The 18,869-nt window shown below is 44.2% G+C and overlaps 1 protein-coding gene across 1 annotated transcript in view; it reads right to left on the reverse strand.

Moving 5' to 3' along the window:
* Window positions 1-530: 530 nt before the first annotated feature.
* DCXR (dicarbonyl and L-xylulose reductase) overlaps window positions 531-18,869 on the reverse strand; it is a 74,371-nt gene continuing 56,032 nt past the window's right edge. Inside the window, exons 5-8 of the mRNA XM_069655317.1 lie at window positions 13,213-13,312; window positions 13,017-13,081; window positions 10,769-10,886; window positions 531-1,062 (exon numbers count right to left, since the gene is read on the reverse strand). Of these exons, the coding sequence (XP_069511418.1) occupies window positions 959-1,062; window positions 10,769-10,886; window positions 13,017-13,081; window positions 13,213-13,312 (387 nt within the window). The 3' untranslated portion in view covers window positions 531-958. The remainder of the gene's footprint in view (window positions 1,063-10,768; window positions 10,887-13,016; window positions 13,082-13,212; window positions 13,313-18,869) is intronic.

Consider the following 18,869-nt stretch of genomic DNA (forward strand, 5'->3'; position numbering starts at 1 on the left):
TTGCTCTCGTTGAAGAGCAGATGCAGGGTTCGGTCATGATGAACAGGTCTGTCTGTACATTTGCTGTTCTCCCTATTAACTCAAGCATAGTAAAAAGGTGACGGAGCAAAGGATTAAGTTAAAATTACTCACTGTCGTGACAACCATCTCCTTTCTCCCATACAGCCCTCCCAGCATGCCCACTAATAAGGTCCCTTCTTGTATTAACATTTTGAGCAAAGGGGACTGGGTGAGATGCCAGCACACAGGTGTGTCCCAAGCATTCGACAAGGCTTTTTCAAAATTTCTGCTGTGCAGAGTCTGAAACAGTCCCCATAGGTCATACCCACAAGCATGGAGGAAAGGAGTCTATAGACCAGGAGCACAGTGGTCACTACTGTGAATCAAGCGTACATTTTTCAGGTGGATATTTTTAAATCGCAATATTTCCACAATCATTTTCTTTTAATGCTCTTTAAGGTGATTTAGCAGTCAAAGATGGATGTCACTGAGGCTCATTTTGGGTGTAAATGTAGGTTCATTGTCAAGCCTTTTTAAAAAAGTAAATATTTATTGCTGTGATACGACATACAAATTTTAATGTAAATAGAAATGAAAATCATTCTTTTTGTTATTCATATCGTGCTTCATATACAATTATTTGTATGCGTTTTGTACGTTTCTAAATTAAATATCTTTTTGGCACATTGTGGTGAGTAGATTTGTGATACTCCCTCTTGCCAGTAAAAACTGTGTCCCATAAATTCATCTATCAGTGTTATTGAACATCCATTCATTGAGCAGAAACTATTTCTTTTGTAGTCCATTTTAGAAGATAAATATTTTATGTTTAAACAAAAAAAAAAAGAAAAGATCTGAAATCAGTTGACCGATGTTTCTGAGATCTCCAGCCGCACTGTTGTTGTCTTCCATCCTCTACAAAGGGCTCCTTGCTGTCCGAGTCTTATGATGGTTGTGGTTATGTAGCAAGAAATCCTCCATCTATTGGTAAAGTCGCCCCATGGATCATTGCACTCTTGTCACTCAGGAGGAAGAGAATTGTGTTCACCACGTCATCCATCTCTGGAACAACAAAGCAATCAGTTTTTGAGCATTTTATGTCCTCTGCGACGAGCCTGGCAGTACCCAAGCACCTTCATACATTGCAAGCATAGTTTACGATTACCTGAGCTTTGGTTAATAATCCAACATCAGCTTCATAGCAGTAAACGTAGTTAAAACCTTTGTACACTGCACTGCTCATTGGCCTGTAGGCTCATCTCTGGCTTATATGAATCATATTCTCCCCATTAAATCACTGATTATACCTCCCTTTGAGCTATACCTGCCACCTGTGTGTCTCTTTGATCATTTCTCTGCTGATTACTCTCACAGGTGTATTTTTTCCTTCCTTTTCCCCATCCTCTTCATTCTACTCTTAAACCCTGCCTTCTAGCCATCAAGTCCTGGATGTCCACCCATTCTCCCCTTCTGCATCCTGTTAAGACAGAAGTTCACATTTTTCCAGCTTCTTCTCTCACTAGTTTGTTCTGTTCCCCTTGCCCCACGCCCCAGCTTACTTTTTCTCCTTCTACTAGTAATCTTTGTGTTACTTTCGAGTCTTCTCTCTTCTTGTCAAACCAGTCCTTTTATTCTATACAATATTCATAAAGCATACCCTTTATTATCTTTTCAATCTACCAAGCTTATCTCCTCACATCGCGAATACTGTAGCGCACTCGTGATTGGTCTCCCAGCCTACTCGCTGGCACATCTCTGATGTTTCTTTAAATTCTCTGTTCACTTGCCGTTTCGTCTCTCACCACAGGACTCTGTTTCTTCAGCAATTGTCTCTCTTCACTGGCTTCCTTTTGACTCTCAACTATTGTTTCTCTTCCTTTGCGTTGTGCATGTGCATTCATGACCTGGCTCCTCCAGATCCTTCTTTTCTTTTTTTTCTCTATACTCCTTTCTATTCTTTGTTCCAAATCTCATTTTCTTCTGGCTTTCTCTATACCCCTTGTGCTCAATCTCGTTTCCATTCTTTCTTTCTCTTGGCTAATAACCACTGGGACCAGTTCCGCTCTTCCTTTCAGATCTTTGTCCTCTATGTCTATTTCCCACTCTGGGCACAAATATTCATGTTTAAACTGACCAGAAAAACGTGTTACTGTTCGGCATGATTTAGAGATCACTGGTTGCATGAACAGCCTTACGTGATTCTGTGTATTATTGCCAACTTGCACTGTGCACTTGAGTGGCGTAATCTCTAGCGGCCACAGGCATTAATTGACTTGTATCAGCGCCAAGCGCTGAAAAGCCGGTTTTGGTCTGTTCTGGCCGTATCAGGCATTCGGCGGAGAATGCTGCTCAATTCTACAGGGGAATGGCTTCCTGTATTCTCATTAACTGGATTATTGGGGAGTCTATTCCGCAATATCCTGATAAGACAATGCTCTAATCCTTATGGCGAGAACTCGTTACCACAGGACTAAGTTCCTGGAGCTTAGACACAAATCGACCATCTGACAACACGCACATTAACAAAGATTTGTGATCACGGAATTGAGGGAACTATCACCAACAACGCCTGGGGCACCTTGGCAACAGTACCTTCCTTGGCTAGAGTGGTCTTAGTGAATGCAAGGTTAGGGGGTTTTCACAAATGTGAGCTACATGATTTAATTGAAAAATACAGGTTAGACCTGGTGAAGACACGTCCCCTGCAATGTTTCATACGCTACCCTCGCCTGGATATTAAAGCCATTAATCGCATCTTGAAAATGAGTGGAGGGTGTTGTAGTTATCTCTAGGTACTGTTTGAAGGTTTGTATCTGGACACTTGCTGGGACGATGCATCTCAGGTTGGACATATGAATGTGTGGCTGTCACCCACCAAATCCTTTAAAATCAGACTTGGCTACAGACCCCCTCGATCTGCTAAAACATTACTGGCCAATTTTGTCTCATTCCTATCAACCATAGGAATCAGACATCACTAGGTGGTTTGTATGGGAGATCTTCATATCTGGTTGGATGACCTTACATCCCAGACTACACCGAGCTATGGAACATATTGAATAATTATGGTTAGAGACCCCTGGATGCGTCCGCCTCCCATCAGCATGGCCACTGCCTTAATCCCGTTCTCGTCTGCGGCTCAGGGGTGACCATGTTTAATGCCAAACCTGTTTCTCGGTCGGACCATTATACTAGACTGTTCATTCTTTCGCAACCTATAAAATCACTAAGTACGCAGCCGTCGAAGTCTGATGATCTACCTTTTCGTAGGACTAAAGATCTTCAGGCCATTCCAGACCCACAAATGATGGACGCCTTGGAATTCATTAACACATCGTTAAACTGTAGTCACTTCTTTAAGCAAGGGGTTACGGTCATGGATGCCATCTGCAAAGACCATGCTCCACTTCTACAACGAACACCTAAGAAACAATTTAATCCGTGGTACTCTCCAGCATTAGCTGACTTGAGAAAAAAGTACTGTGAGACCGAAACTATATGGAGAAAACATAGAACTCTGTCATCTACTTTAGACACTAACATTACATTGAAAAACGACAAAGCAGCAATTTTAGAAGTCCACATTTCTACATAATAAAATGCAGACTTCTCACTATAGACGCAGAGAACCTTCCTCTGCTATTGCTAATTTTTGCCATCCGAGCTACATACCAACAGCCATGGAGCCGTCTATAACTCAAGCTAATGCTTTTAATGTATTTTTTATTAATACAAATCAGATTAATTCAAGATAAAATTGAACAGACTTTGGCACATACAGCACCTAATTTTGATGACACAGCCTCTTTGCTTTCTAACACACTCCCCACAGTCTGATGATTTTAATCCTGTGTCCTAGGATACTATCATTAAACAGATTCGGAAATTAAACCACACAAATTATATATTGTTTGTGTTGCCGTGTAGGCAGCTCAATTATATGCGGCAGAAATTGCTGATTTCTCGATTAAGTTTGTCAATTTATTACTTTTACAGGGATTTGTCCCACCAGAATTTAAACGTTCTATAGTCGATCCCTTACTGAAATAATCCACTCTCGACCCTAACGACCATCAGAACAATCACCTAGTTGTGGGCCTTCCAGGGGCCGGGAAAAATACTGGAAAAAGTGGTAACTACCCAATTGCAAGAACATGTGGTGAAATATTCTCTTCTGGACTCGTACCAATCTGGTTTTTCTAACCAGGCACGAAATGCAGTCAGCTTTGGTGGCGGTCTGGGATGAGCTGTTGCAAATATCAGACACTGGTGAGTTATCTCTTCTGGTCTTGGATAATAGAAAATGCAGGAGCTGTTGGACTAACGACAAATGTAATTTCACTCCGATTAGGCTCATGTCTATAATGTAACTTTATGCTGAAAGGTCAGAGCAAATCATGGTAGTAATTACGATTGTTGTGTTTTGCAGGTTTTCCAGCACGAGACAGTGCCTTAGCTCTCCACTGTATCTTTTTCCTTCACTGCCGCATGTATAACGTAAAAAATTATTGTCGTTCCTTTGCCAGGAATCACTGAAGAGAACCACAGGAGGGTGCAGGTGGATTAGCATCTGGAGATTTAGATCCTCAAATAGTGACTAAGTGTGACACTTACCCACAAACATTTGTTGAACTTTAGCCCTCATTAACGACTCTCTGAGAAACTGGCGCTGAACCATGTGAACATTTTCCCTAACTCTTATCAATTCTACAGTAGATACTCTTAACACGTTGTGTCATTATGACAAATCCCCTCTGCATGATCATCAATATTCCTCAGAAAGGTAAACCAGATCACTCATACTCTATACAGAAATGAAAGCTCTACCAAATATCATTAAAGGGGATTTATTTTATGACCGTTTAACATTGGTGTTGGGCAAGACTACTTTTACATGTAATCAGTGAACAACAATCACAGAATACCTTTTGGTTTCCTCTCAGTGATGCGCCTGGTACATTCCTACTTCTATCTTCTGCTTTTTCCATTAAAATTGTTTTATTGGCTGCCAATATTTAACTTTCAAATCACTATTATTACTGTTAGGAGATATTTCATAACCACTACTGGCAAATGGCTCTGGGAAGTCAACTTTACGGTTTGACCCAAAAGTCTTCACTTAACTTTCTCTTCGTAACAAAAAATACTTCTATTTATTAATGAGGCATATCCATTAGGCAAAAAATACTACTTATATGTCGAGAAAAGCAAAATCTCACTTTAGAATCAATACAGTTTTCAAAGCATAAGTTCAACAAAACAATACTGTTAAACAACCTAAAGTGGGAGGAATAAGAAGTTAGAAATCTTACATAGGACTTAGATGTTTTATAAGACAAACAAACAAATCAGAAATAAACTTCACCAGTCCAATACCTATCCTAGAAAGTTCAAGTTAAGTAAACCAGTCCTTTGATACTTAAAGCATACTTGGGTAAGGAACAAGTTACTTACCTGTAACTGTTGTTCTCCAGCATGGGCTGACATGAATAATCCCAGTCTTCAGGCCGGGAATCCTAGGTAAAAGAAAAAACAGTTTCACTTTCGTTTACAAACTGTCTTTCGCCTATAAACCAATCACTGAGCTCTGGGTCATATTGCCCCCAGCCAATGACTGCCCTCTCCCTAAGCCCCTCCTCTGGCAGCCATCTTCAGATTTGGTAGCACGTAAAGGGGCAGTACGACCAAAAAGAGCTGCAGAGCGGCAGGAGGGAGGGTTTGCATGTGAATGCATGCCAGACCCATGCCGAAGAACAACAGTTACAGGTAAGTAACTTGTTCCTTCTCCAACATGGGGTCTGGCATGGATTCACATGCTCATGAATAAAGAATACATAGCAATACATACATACATACACAACCACAGGAGGTGGCAAGGCTCAACAGAAGCATTTACTCTTAGCTTCTCACCAGGCTCAACTTCAAGCGAACAGGTTGCATAGCACTGCCGACTCTGGACCCCTCTCTGGAATCCTTGTCGACGCACTAGAATTTTGTGAAGGTGTGCTTAGACCTCCACGTACCAGCCCTGCAGATGTCCAGCAGGGGCACACCAGACAGGAACACCGTCGTAGCAACGATTGCTTTGGTAGAATGGGCTCTCGGACGGCCAGGCAGCGGTCGGTTTGCCAACCGGTGACAATGAGTGATGCAGCCGGAGAGTCACCTGGAGATGGTAGCCTTGGACAAGGCCTTCCCATGGTTCACAGGACCAAAGTTCACAAAAAGCTGAGAAGTCTCCGGAAACTCTTCGCGCAGGCCACATAAAACGTCAGAGTTCGGGACACATCCAGCAAGTGCAAAGTCCTTTCAGCCGGCGACGAAGGCAACACCAATGGTTCGTTAAAATGAAATTCTGACTGAACCTTGGACATGAAGGAGGGGTGCATCCAAAGCACCACGCTCGTCTCGTGGAAAGTCGAATAGGCCGGCTTCCAGGACAGGGCCTGGATCTCACCCACACTCCTGGCAGAGGTGAGGGCCATGAGGAAAGCGGTCTTCCAAGAAAGGAACTTGAGAGGAGCTTGATGCATAGGCTCGAAGGCCCCCCCCCCCATGAGCCTAGTCAGCACTACGTTCCCACGCCAGAGCAGGCGCCTTCGCCGGCGGGAATGTTTGGAACAGTCCTTTAATGAACTCCTTGACTAGAAGGTGTGACCAAAGAGAAGACCATCCCAGAGAACTGGTGTAGTGGGAGATAGCCGCCCAATGCACTTTGATGGAGGCGTGCGCCAGCCCCGACTTAGCCAACGACAACAAGTACGTAAGGACTTGGGGGGCCGTGATCCTTAGAGGGTTAATTTTCTGTGACCAGTACCAAGTCGCGAAACGCTAACATTTGTGCCCCTAGCATAAGAGTCGACAATGACCTGGCCCTGGCAAGGACCTCCCTGCAGTCCGCCGGCAGCTCGTAACCACCAAACTTAGCCAGGCCTTCAGGTTCAGCTATCCTGGGTTGTGGTGCAGGATTGCACCTCCTTCCCTGGAGAGCAGATCCGCGGCCACTGGTAGCTTGACTGGAGGTGACGCTGACATGCTGAGAAGGTCCAGATACCAGATCAGACCAGGCCAAGCTGGTGCGACGAGGATTATCCTGTAACGACACCGTCTGAGTTGACTAATGACTCGTAGTAGCAGAGGCAATGGCGGGAACGCGTACAGGAACAGGCCTTCCCACATGATACCCGGCTGGGACAACCTGCTGGCGAACTCCGGCACTTGGTGTTCGTCGTAGTCGCAAATAGATCAATCTGGGGTCTGCCACACCTGAGCAAGAGGCTGTCCACTTTATCCTGCCAAAGCTCCCACTTGCGGCACGTGTGCAGGCCCGTGCAGAGAGAGTCAGCGACAGTGTTCTTTACTCCCGCCAGGTGACAAGAGAAACATTCCGTGGGCGACCGCCCAGTTCCACAGCTCCTGTGCCTCCCTGGAGAGCTCTGGGGACCTAGTGCCACCCTGCTTCCTGATGGAAAACATTGTGGTGGTATTGTCCTTGAAGACCCTCACTACTTTGCCCTTGAGAGATGGAAGGAATGACTTGAGAGCCCAAAAGGCCGCTCGCAGTTCCAGGCCGTTGATGTGTAGCTCCTTCTCCTCTGGCAGCCACAGGCCTCTCCAGCCCTCCTGGGAAGCATCCGTCGTGACCGTCTGCTGGTATGGGGGGCTCTGGAAGTCTGCGCCTCCGGCGATGGAGTGCACGCCCCACCACCTTATCGCTCGACAAAACTCCTCGTTGAGTGGAATCTGGTCTTTCAAGCTTCCGGAAATCTGGATCCAACGGGCATCCAGGAATTCCTGTGGCGGTCGCATTCGCAACCTGCAGAGCCTGACCAGTTAGATGCATGATGACATCATGCCGAGCTGTGACTTGATGGTCCTCACTGTGGCGTTCTACAGTGCTAACAGCCGTTGCACCTTGCCCAAAATGCTGCTATCCTCTCTCGCGTGGGGTGTGCCAGGCAGGAAACCGTGTTGAGTCTGGCCCACAGGAACAGCGCTTACTGCGATGGAGTCAAGCAGGACTTTGCATAGTTCACCGAGAACCCCAGATCTGTCAGCAGCTGGACAGTCCTCTCAGTGTGATCGACAGTGACGTCCTTGGACCTGGCCCAGAGCAGCCAGTCGTCAAGTTACACATGTATTCTCTGCAGGCGCAGATGGGCCGCCACTAGAGCCAGATATGTCGTAAAGAGACTGTGTGCTGACTTCAGCCCTGAGGCTTGAATTGGTAGTGCTTCCCTTGAATGACGAAGAACAGAAACTTGCAGCAGCTGAGGGATGTCTTGTTCCTGCCGGGCCACCAGTGGTATTCGCAGACACTTTTGCTGAAACTCTAAAGTGTGTCCGTGGACGAGCACCCATCGGTCAGTGGAGATATTTTCCCACACGCTGACAAAGTTTGCCAGCCGGCCTCCCACTAGCGTGCAGGGGTGGGGGCCGATGCCTTGGCCGGTTCAGTCCTGCTTGGAGGTCGTCACACCGCCGTGGGAGGCTTGACGACGGCAGCCACCTCCGAAGGCCTTAGAACGACCCCTGTAGGCTTCCTGGTACGTGGAACTAGAGGGCTGGCGGGAAGAGGACAATCCACCGCCAAAGCCCTTCGAAGACCTACCCTCCTGAGCGACGAAAGGATGGATGGTGCTGCTACAGTGTGCCAGGGGAACGGGCCGCCTCTGTGTCGGTATTGATGGCCTGAGGAGATTCATCGACGGCCTTTCCGAAGAGGTTGTCTCCGTCGAGCAGGATGTCCAGGACACGAGTCTGAACCTCTTGTCTAAAGTTGGTGGCCTTCAGCCAGCCACGATGATGGAGGAAAACCCCATTTCCCATCTGGCAGAACCCTGTGTACCCAATGTCCAGGGCCACAGTGATGGCATGGTCCGACGCAATCTCGCCCTCTTGGAGGATCTCCATCGCCTCGACTCGTTTGTCCTTGTGGAGGAAGTCCAGTATAGGGGCCATCTTGTACCATAACTCCTGGTCGTACCTGGCCAGGCTGGCTAAAGTGTTCGCCAACTTGACTGTCGCTGCTGCGTAGATAACCTTCCTACCCACGGTATCCAACTTCTTCCTCTCGTTGTCCGGGGGAGGGAGGCTGAGGACAACGGTTCGATGACTTCTTCCGCGCAGCCGCTGAGATAACGGAGTCTGGATATGGCTGTGACCACAGACACTTGGGTGCAGACTCTGAAACCTGGTATTTTTTCTCAAGCCGTTCTCTCTTTGCCGGGGCCGAGGAAGGGTTCTTCAGCAGCACCAGGCCCTCATACCAGACGTCGTCCATGAGGGGCACCGTAAGAATAGTCTTCCTTTTTGCCTCCCGGCGTTGATAAAGGAAGCCCCCCTTCTTTGTCTTCTTTGTCTCCTCCAGTGTGAGTTGGAAGAGTGCTGACGTGAAAGGACCCCACTTTGTCTGGGGGAGAAGCTCTTGGGGGCAAAGAGATGCCACAGTCATCGGTGTCCGTTGTCGCTGTGTCTGTCCCAGTGTCCCTAGGGGGAGAGAGTAGTTGTGGGCGGAGAGGAGGCGTATGGTACTTCTTCCTTTTTTTCGGAGGTGGTGACCCCGGTGTCAACAGGGTCGTTGTTGGTGGCGCTGTGGGTGGTGGTGGCATCCTCTTCTGTATTCCGGACAACAGAGTGTGGAGGGTTGAAAGAATGTCATGCGACAGATCTCTGGGAGGTGCCTGGGGAGTAAGGTTGCTGGGCCCAGTGCCTATGTCGTCAACCCCAGCCGACATCCTCATCACAGTCGTTACCAAAAGTTATTATCAAAGACCATCATGAGTATGGCCATGACCCTAAAAGACATGTACATTTTCATCTGTGCCTTCACATTGTCTTAGACTTTATTGAAAATGTAATTTGAATGATGCAATTAAGTGAAATGTTACGACAGTATTGTGTGTGTTTATGTTTTTTTTTATGTATGCAAACGATGTTATAGAATGGATATAGGAAAGAGTGCACTGATCAAAAGTGGAAAGGCATGTTTTACCATAAAATCATGCCTTTTAACTTGGAATGTTTGAAATATTTGAACTCTAAGTATCATTGTTATCTTGGGTTTTAGTGTAGGGTCCAAAAGCTGTTTAAAAGAAAGGGCCCTATTGGGTCAATGTATCTTGACAAATAGTTAAGGGGGAACAGCACACAGTAAGAGTAAATAAATCACTGTGAACACCTATTTTTCATAAACTACTGTGGGTCGTGTAATCATTCAAGTAGATTTAGCATGGTCGTGGGCATGTGAGGTTGGTCATCTTGGAACTTTTTAGTATATTTCGGCAACTTAGCAAACTGTTTAAGCTTTGGGGTCTTGTTTGCCACCTGTAATACTGTAAAGGAGGTATTAAAACAACTTAAAATATGTTTTTGATTAGGTTAATAGCTGCTTATTTGCCATGGACAAAAATGCAAAGATATGAAATGTGAGTCACCGTGAAAAATAAAGTGCAGAAAGACCTGCAGCACAGGAAGGGGCAGAATTGTGATTCAGAACAGGTCACTTTAGTATTTAGTTGGCAATCCGACGTAGAGTGACATCAGACTGTGTAGGGTGACTATGGGTGCAGATAAAAAATGTGACACAAACGGGACGAACCAGCAAATGGTAACTACAAACACCATGGACAATGAAAGCCAATGAGACACACAGGTCAAAATCTGTTTATCAGTAGCTCAGCAGAAAGGTCGACACCACTACCAATTTGCAAGTCATCTGTCCATCTCCTTTATGGAAATTATTAAATCATCAAGGCTTATTACTGACCTGCAAAGCGACCCAATGGAATACGGCTTTTCATGGGGGCAGCCTTCTGGGGGTTACTCCAGCCTAGGCGCCCCATGTCTGTCATCACAACGGTGGGGTTCACTGCGTTTACACGAATCTAAATACAACACATACAAAAAGAAGTGAACATATGTTTCATGCATGAGTGTTTATGTAAGGAAGACCTGCAGAGTCCAATGTGGACAAGCTGCACTGTAGACATTACATGACATGAGTAGTAGAACCGCTTGTGGGCTCTAAACATAACCACAGAGGGAATCCGGGAGATGAGTCTCAATGGACACCTTGGAGCAAATCTGGGTAAGATAGAGAACCCAGTAATGAACAGAGTGTTCCTTCGGATGAGTTTGGTGCACGAAAGGATTCAGCTTGTGGCATTGGGAAGGTTCAAACATTCAATCATTGACAATTCAACATGGTGGTACCCTCTATATACAGAACAAGTCGGAGGTACATTACTTACCAATTCAAGGCGAGTATGGCTGCATTTTGTCCCGTTCAGCCTTGCAATGCAGGAATGCTAGGCACTCCCAGAGTGGAACTTTGTATGGGATGGCTCCTAGAGCCTAACCTTGTAGAGAATCCTCAGAGGGACTAATCTTTCAAGGAAAGCATTGATGTAGCCTTCTCAGAAAGACCCACGGTTCCAAAGCTTCAACAAATGCCTTTGCCACATAATCTTCTATGGAAAGCCTACTAACCTAACCTTTCATGGTAAACTATCAGGACCTAAGAGAAAGGAAGCCGCAGAGGGCTTTTATGGGAAACCTCAGACACCTACTTTTTCCTGAGAATCATAGTACTTAACCATGATGGGAAGTGCCACCAGAGGTTCTTCACTTCCAAGGAGACCTTCAAGCACCCATCATTCAAGGACGCTTCTGACAACCAATCTTCTATCGGAATCATGAGGGATTTATCTTCATAAAAAGCCTGAGAGTATCCAAAACAATACTGTGGTACCTTTCATGGAACACCTTATGGGGCCTAACTTCGCAAAGGAAACGCTCCTATGACCTACAACTTCATCTGATGCCTCGGAAGGATGCACCTATAATGTAATATCTCCAAGACCTAACCTTCAATCCTCAGAGGACCTGCCATTAATTGTAAGCCTTTTAGATTCTAACCTTCTGCGAGAAATGTTTTTGAACATCCTGCTCCACCATAGTTATCCAAGAACCTGATGGTCACATATTGCCTCAGGGGACCTTACTTTTCATGTAAAGCCTCCTAGAGTCTAAGTTTCATGGAAATTCTCAGAGCATCCATCCTTCATGGGAAGCCTCAGAGGACTTTACTTTCACCAGAATGCTCTTGGGAATTAGTCTTTTATGTTATGTCTGGGAAACCAACGTTCACAAGAAGCATCTGAGTATGCACACCTTGCAGTAAATTGTACTGTACCTCCCCTTCAAAAGGAATTCATTCAATCTCTGAATAATATAATACTACAAGTGCCTAACTTTCACAGGAAGACTTTGAGTACCTACCTTTTCATAGGAACTTTCAGATTATCTAACTTTCTTGTGAAGCATGCTAGGACCTAATTTATACAAGGCACTCCCTAAAACCGAACATCTGTTGAAGCTGAAGCTTCTCAGGATTTAATCTTCTATGGAAACCTGCAGACAGAACCTTCACAAGCCACTGAGCACCAAGCAAAATGTAATTAGATCACCCTCCCATTCCATGGGGGGCCTCTTTGGACCTAATCCTACATAAAGAGCCTTCGAAGACATATCCTTTATTGGAAAGTCTTTGACAAAAGAAATATTACATCATTACCGCAGATACTGCCTGTACCTTGTGTGGGAAGCATCTGATGCCCTTACCATACATGGAAAGCCTCAAGTACCTAACCTGCTATGAAAAGCCTATTGGATCTTGAACGTCTGTACAAGGCCTCTTAGGATCTCACCATCGAGGGTATCCTATTTGGACCTCACTTTCTGTGTGAAGCTTCTGAGAAAACCACCTTAAGCCAGAAGCTTCCGGGATGCTCGCTATCTGTGCGCAGCCTCTTGGGACCTCACCCGCTGGGAAGGGGAGTGGGGGAGTCTTTTGGGACCTCACCTTCTGCTACAAGCTTCTCCGCAACTGGCCTCCTTTGGAAAGCCTCCAAGAATCTAACCCTACATGTGAAACCTCTAAGGGCCAACTTATCTCCTACAGGGAGACTCAAGGAATTATGACTCAACATTTCCTACTGCAGTGTTCATCATACCTTCTTTGGTCCCAATTCCAAGGCCATAACTTTGGTCAACATATCCACCGCTCCCTTCGTGGCACCTTTTATGGAAGCAAAAGAAAAGAAGATGAGAATCCAAGGTGGGGGACTTGACAAAATGATGCTTATAACCACCTTCCCTTTTCATTCTTGGAAAGAAACCTTACTTTGGTGCTTTGAGTTAACAACTTACAGTAGACGGTGTGATCCTGTAGAGCACACATAGATGCCTGGCTGGAGACATTCACTATTGCTCCCTGCGACCCATTCTCAATCAACTGCCTGGCAACAATCTAAAAAGCAACATGGAAAAGGGGAGGTGCTGTTACTTTGTATGTCCTATGCCCATCAGAGCCACAATTAGTGCAGCCTCTCTTGGATTGTAAAGAGTAGGTGGTTTAATTTCTGTACATGACCTTAGAATGCTCAGACAACTGAGTAGTGGATTTACCACCTCTCTATTCCATACAATTGCAGCCAGGCTGAACACTGAGGGTGACTAATTGCATGTGGCTCTCTCTGTCAATTTCTCATTATAAGAACCTCATAACTGTTTGGGAGCAGTGAGCAAGTATCTACATTTTCACTGCTGGGTGTTTTTACATGGACACCTAAAGTGCTGTGTTGTAGGAGTTCAATGACATTTCTATGAAGCAATACCTTGTATGTTGGCTACTATATACAAACTGAGTTTGAGATTTTGTATTATTTAGAAACAATTGTTTTAGTTGATGCAATCAACTTTTTCAATTAGGACATATAATATAATCAGTCAATTCCAGATGTATAAATACCTATATGGCGATATAAGAGATGTAAAACACATGTCGCTATATACGAGATAAATACAAAAATAGGACTCCAATAACTAACATATTAAAATAGATCACCAATCATCAAACAATTTAACAGTCATACTTTGAGGGCTTAAATTGAAGTATAAAATATATCTGACAGTATCAATAATCAGGGAATTTCTAGATGCATTGAATACTTCAAACCACATTTGACCGTTAGTTAAAAGTTGTCTATACTTAAAATGTTAAAAAAAATAAAATTTCCTTATTTCAGGTAATTTAGTACATTCAGTAATAAGATGATAAATGGTTTCTGGTTTATCGTCAAGATTACAAAATCTACAAATTGTACAGATTAAATTATCTTTAGAGTACAGAGCGATTTTGATTTTAGTAGATAATAAATGTAACCTAATACGCAAAAAGGTATTAGCATATAGTCTGTCAGGGAATATTTTAAGATAGTTAGGTATGTCATTGAGAGATTTTATTATAAATGCAAGAGATTTAAACGCTGCATAAGATTGACATTTTTCTAGTGTTAGAATCCAATCATAATTGTATTATTTGAGTTTTGCTTTGTAAGGAAAAGCCAAAAGTAAGTCAAGCGAGATATTTGCATCGTTTAGAATATCGAAGCAATCATTTTTCCGTTTTGATAGAGGTGTTGGATTCTCCTTTTCTATAAGATTTTTTAGTACAGGGAACATATTTCTCGTGGAGGTAGTTAAGAGTAAGATTTTTCTATAAAGTGAGATCACTGCCCATGAGACAACCACCTGTAAAGATATGAGCCCAAATTCATTCCGAATAAGGGCTATCAGAGTATTTAGAGGAAAAGGTTAACTAGTTTTCCAGAAAATGCTTTCGAGAGATTCCCAATTAACAGGTTTCTTCATAATTTTGAGACTGACTGCCATAAGTAATTATTGGCATGACTTTCTGTAAGTAGAACATCCTGGCAGGTAACCATGAAAAGGGACCATATTTTTTCTGTAAGGATTTTGCTTGAATAGCTAGGAGTCTCATTCTCGGAACAAGCTTCTCTTTGTCGGGTTTGTCAAGAGAATCTGAGTTAATGTTAACCCCTAAGTATTTGTATTGAGTTATTTTAGTGAGTGTATTTCCCGCTAGAATCCAGTTAAAATTCGACAGTTTTTTCCGCAAAATTAAAATATTAGATTTTTCAGTGTTTAAAAATGGGGATTATAATAGCCTTTTATAATAGCTATTAAAAGCCCAGCGGCAGGTCTTCCCTTTGAGGCTTTGGAGGCAGCTACTGTGGTTACTTGGTGATCAGGCCAAATGGGGGGGGGGGGAAGTCATCATCCATTTTTCCTGCACAGCAACAAGATCATATTTATTTAATATTAAAGGTTTAGAGGACAGAAGATGCAAAACCCCACGAGTATCCCATGAAATTATAGTGCACGCATGTTGTTCCAGAGGGGATTGCTAGTGGTTTCTTAGAGCTTTATCTCTTGCATGTGTTACCCAGCTCCATTTAGATTCTACTGCCCGAGGAGGATGTTGTCATCCGCCAAGCTGATTGGTGGTTACCTCCGCATTGGCGGCTCTGGCGCAGACGCCAATAACACTAGTTCTAGCACGCCTTTCATCGTACGTGATGTGCAGGTCTAGTTGTTGCCTAGGATGGCGGCTGCCAGGAGGTACTAATTCACTCCTCTCCTTGCGACCGTTGCATTGCAACCCCCGAATTTAGGCTTATGCTTCTCTTTGAGTAAAACGCTAGTTTTCCGCTTTCTCTGCTTGCTATTAGCGCTCTCCTTTTCCTCTGGTTCGTGCCCCTTGCGTTCCGCCTTCCTTTCTTTTCTTTGGTTGCCTCTCCTTACCTTCTCTTCGGCTGCTACCCTGCCCACTCGGCTACTCCGCGGCGAGCCCTTCTTCCTGCTTACTCCTTCCGCCTCCTTTTTCCTCTTTTCTTGCCGCCGCTCCTTGCGGTAACCTTGTTTATCTCTGTGCCTCTGTCTCGCACTACGGAGATTCAGTTACGGGACCTCCCTCCAACTCCTCTTCGGACTCCTCCTGCCGGCTCCATCAGCTGGTCCCAGATATCAGATCTCCATCGCAACATAAGGGTTTTTTCTGCCGCCTTGGCTTTTTCCCTTAATGGCCTGACCACAGGAACGGAGCATCAGGACTGCTGGTTTCAGAGCATTCACTGTGGCTTCCTTGTGTGGCAGGCACACTTCATCTAAAAAGGAGCGAGATTATCTAACACGTCGCCACCTCAGCCCTGAAGATTTGGAAACCTACGACACAGGTGAGGAGAGTGGGGAAGAAGAAGGGCTAGAAGTCAAACCAAAACAGGTCAGATGTCCAGAAGAGCCATTGCAATTGCAGCAGGGTTGAGCTCCTGTATTCTGATTAGTATGTTGTTTTGGAGCCTGATTATCATGAGTAGAATTTAATATTGTGGGCTTTGGAGAAATAACTTCTGTCAGAAGACATTTTTCAAAAAGAAGCTCTTTGTTGCCATACATAGTTTTTGATTATATGAGAAGAGATATTTACATCAACAATATCCTGGTGAGCCGGAATTGGGTAATTTACCCTTGTGATATCAAATCAGTTAATATGCCTTAGTTAAGGAATTGCTTGGAATATTGTCAAAAAAGTTGATCTGTTTGGATAGGGATCAGAGTGGTGGTCAATCCTTGTGAATCTTAGTATTTCAACTTTCAGATTCTCACCTAGAGTTTCACTTTGGTTATTCATGATACCTTGTTGGGAGGTTGAATTCTCATGTGGTAGATTGGGCAGAGTTGGTGCAGGCTCATGTACAAAAATCAATTTATCAGAGTTATCCGATGAAGCCCGAAATTCACTCGCCAAAAGTACATTCTTAGGTGGGGAGCCTTTTAAGAAGGGGACTCTTCTAACAAGTTCCTTCCGTTTTTTGTTCAAAAGTCAAATGACTTAGTGTCATGGTCTAAATTGACACAAAAGGTAGGTGCTAATGTGGGAGGTTTTATTTTTTGATGGTGCAAACTAAGATGAATGGTTTCTGCCATTGATATATTATTATTTGAATAGACCGACATATTCATAAATTGGTTGTTAGTGATCAAATTATTTACCATTTCAGTACCATTTGTCAACATGTCAACATTTAATGGTTTAGAAATAACATTGACTGCCTTACCCCTAGATGACTCCACACTTATTGTAGGAGGGCAGACCTCAATACATGGGACCTCCAGGCTCATTCCATTGTTTTTCATAGACGAGTTCACAGGTTGGGGCTCGTCACCATAGATGTTGGACACACATTTTTTATTTTTTTTGGTATAGGTTGATTTTTAGTTTTTTTTATTGGCATGATTTAATGATACATTTTGTTCAGAGTCAAATTCAGATGTTCTCTTTCTGTTCCTCTTTCGTTTTCTTTGCTTGTTTTGTGAGGGGCGATAAACGATGTCATATAGAGGAAGATCAACATTTAATTGATCAGGACAGGTTGAGTCAGCCATTAAGGGGGTAGTTATTGATTTCCATAGGGGGAGGAATTGGTCCAGGGGAATTTATACTAGAGCCAACGTCCTCATGTATGGCCTCCATCTCACCTGGTAGAATGTCATTCAATGTAGGTATATCAGGAGAGGAAGGCACATTTGGAATGATTACTGTTTCAACAGTTGTTTTTATCATGGATGGTAGATTAAAAACAAGCCAATCAATATTTTTGGACAAGGTTATAGTCAAGGCTTCCTGTGATGAGGCTCTAGAATCCAACAATTCAAACAATTTAGTCAATGTAAAAATCGTTGTATTGAAGGCAGTTAAGGCAGATTCCAGGGGAGGGTTAGTTATTGCTGGAAATCCTAAGGAAGGCTGTGGCATTGGTTTTGCAAAGGATAAAGGTGCAGCTGCCGCTGACGCAGGAGAAGAAATAATATCAGTTGGACAATCAGTGGGAAAGAGATCAGGAGAATTCGATAATCTAGATTCTCTGAGATGGGGTAATGTGTCGTTCTGGTCATTTTCATTACACAGGTCGGCCATAGACGTAGACATTGCTTGAGTAGAGTGGCCACTGGAATAAGTGGATTAGGTGCAATATTTGATGGGCGACCTTCAAAGTTGACAGGCATATGATAGGGTCTGTTTAAAATTTGGGAGTAAAGAGTTGGAAAAGACGGTGGGATTATTAATGAAGGGGGCTCCCTCGAGCAGCTGGGTAGATAAGTAGATGTAGAAAAACGTTCGTCAGCGGTAGATAAAGCTTGCTCAGGTATGCAATCATGCACAGTTTTACCAGAGAGGAGATGATTTGCGTCTGAAAGTTGAGAACAGGAGTTTGAGTGGTGAGACAGCCCAGAAGCGGAGACATATGGAAGCCTAGGCGAATATGAACAGGAATCCGTGAAGCAAAGTAAGGCAGGGGATGAGGCATACCAGAAGTTAATCTGTTCATGCCTGCACAGCGGTCCGTAGGTTATGGAGCCCAACACACTCTAAGGTAAGGAAGATGGAAGGGTCGGACTTAAACCCAGCCAAAGCCTCCTAAATTGGGAGGACAGATAGTACAGGGCACAGGCAGAATTAATGAAAATCAACCGCGCGGCTGCAGCGCGGCACATGCGAGCATCCACAGGGGGGCAACCGGCAGCTTCAACATGGAATGAAAAGTCGAATCAGACACAATCAACGGGACATCAAGGTAGAGGGCTTAAGCTGTTCGATCAAGAGTGAAAACCCAGATTAAACACTTGAAAACTGCTACGTTTCAGTATTTGAACAAGGAAAGCAATAAAAGCAATTTGAGTAGAGCACAAGGCACCTAGCACCCAGTGAGACAGTACTTGTCGAGTACTTGCTCGCTGTGCGCTCACGCTTGTGCGCGCGGGATCCTCACTTTATCGCCAGCAGTAAAAAGGGGGCATGGCTAGAACAAAAACAAGAAGAAAAGTCGTTATTGGCGTTACACGCCAACTATAAATGTTGATTCTTGGTGTCCCAGACGCTGGATATTTGTAATCGAGTCTTTTCTTTACCCAAAGCTGGTGAGGAGGAATTGTGGAAGACAGGG

Source organism: Ambystoma mexicanum, chromosome 3q (assembly GCF_040938575.1).
Source record: "Ambystoma mexicanum isolate Mex_15411 chromosome 3q, UKY_AmexF1_1, whole genome shotgun sequence".
Lineage (NCBI taxonomy): Eukaryota > Metazoa > Chordata > Amphibia > Caudata > Ambystomatidae > Ambystoma > Ambystoma mexicanum.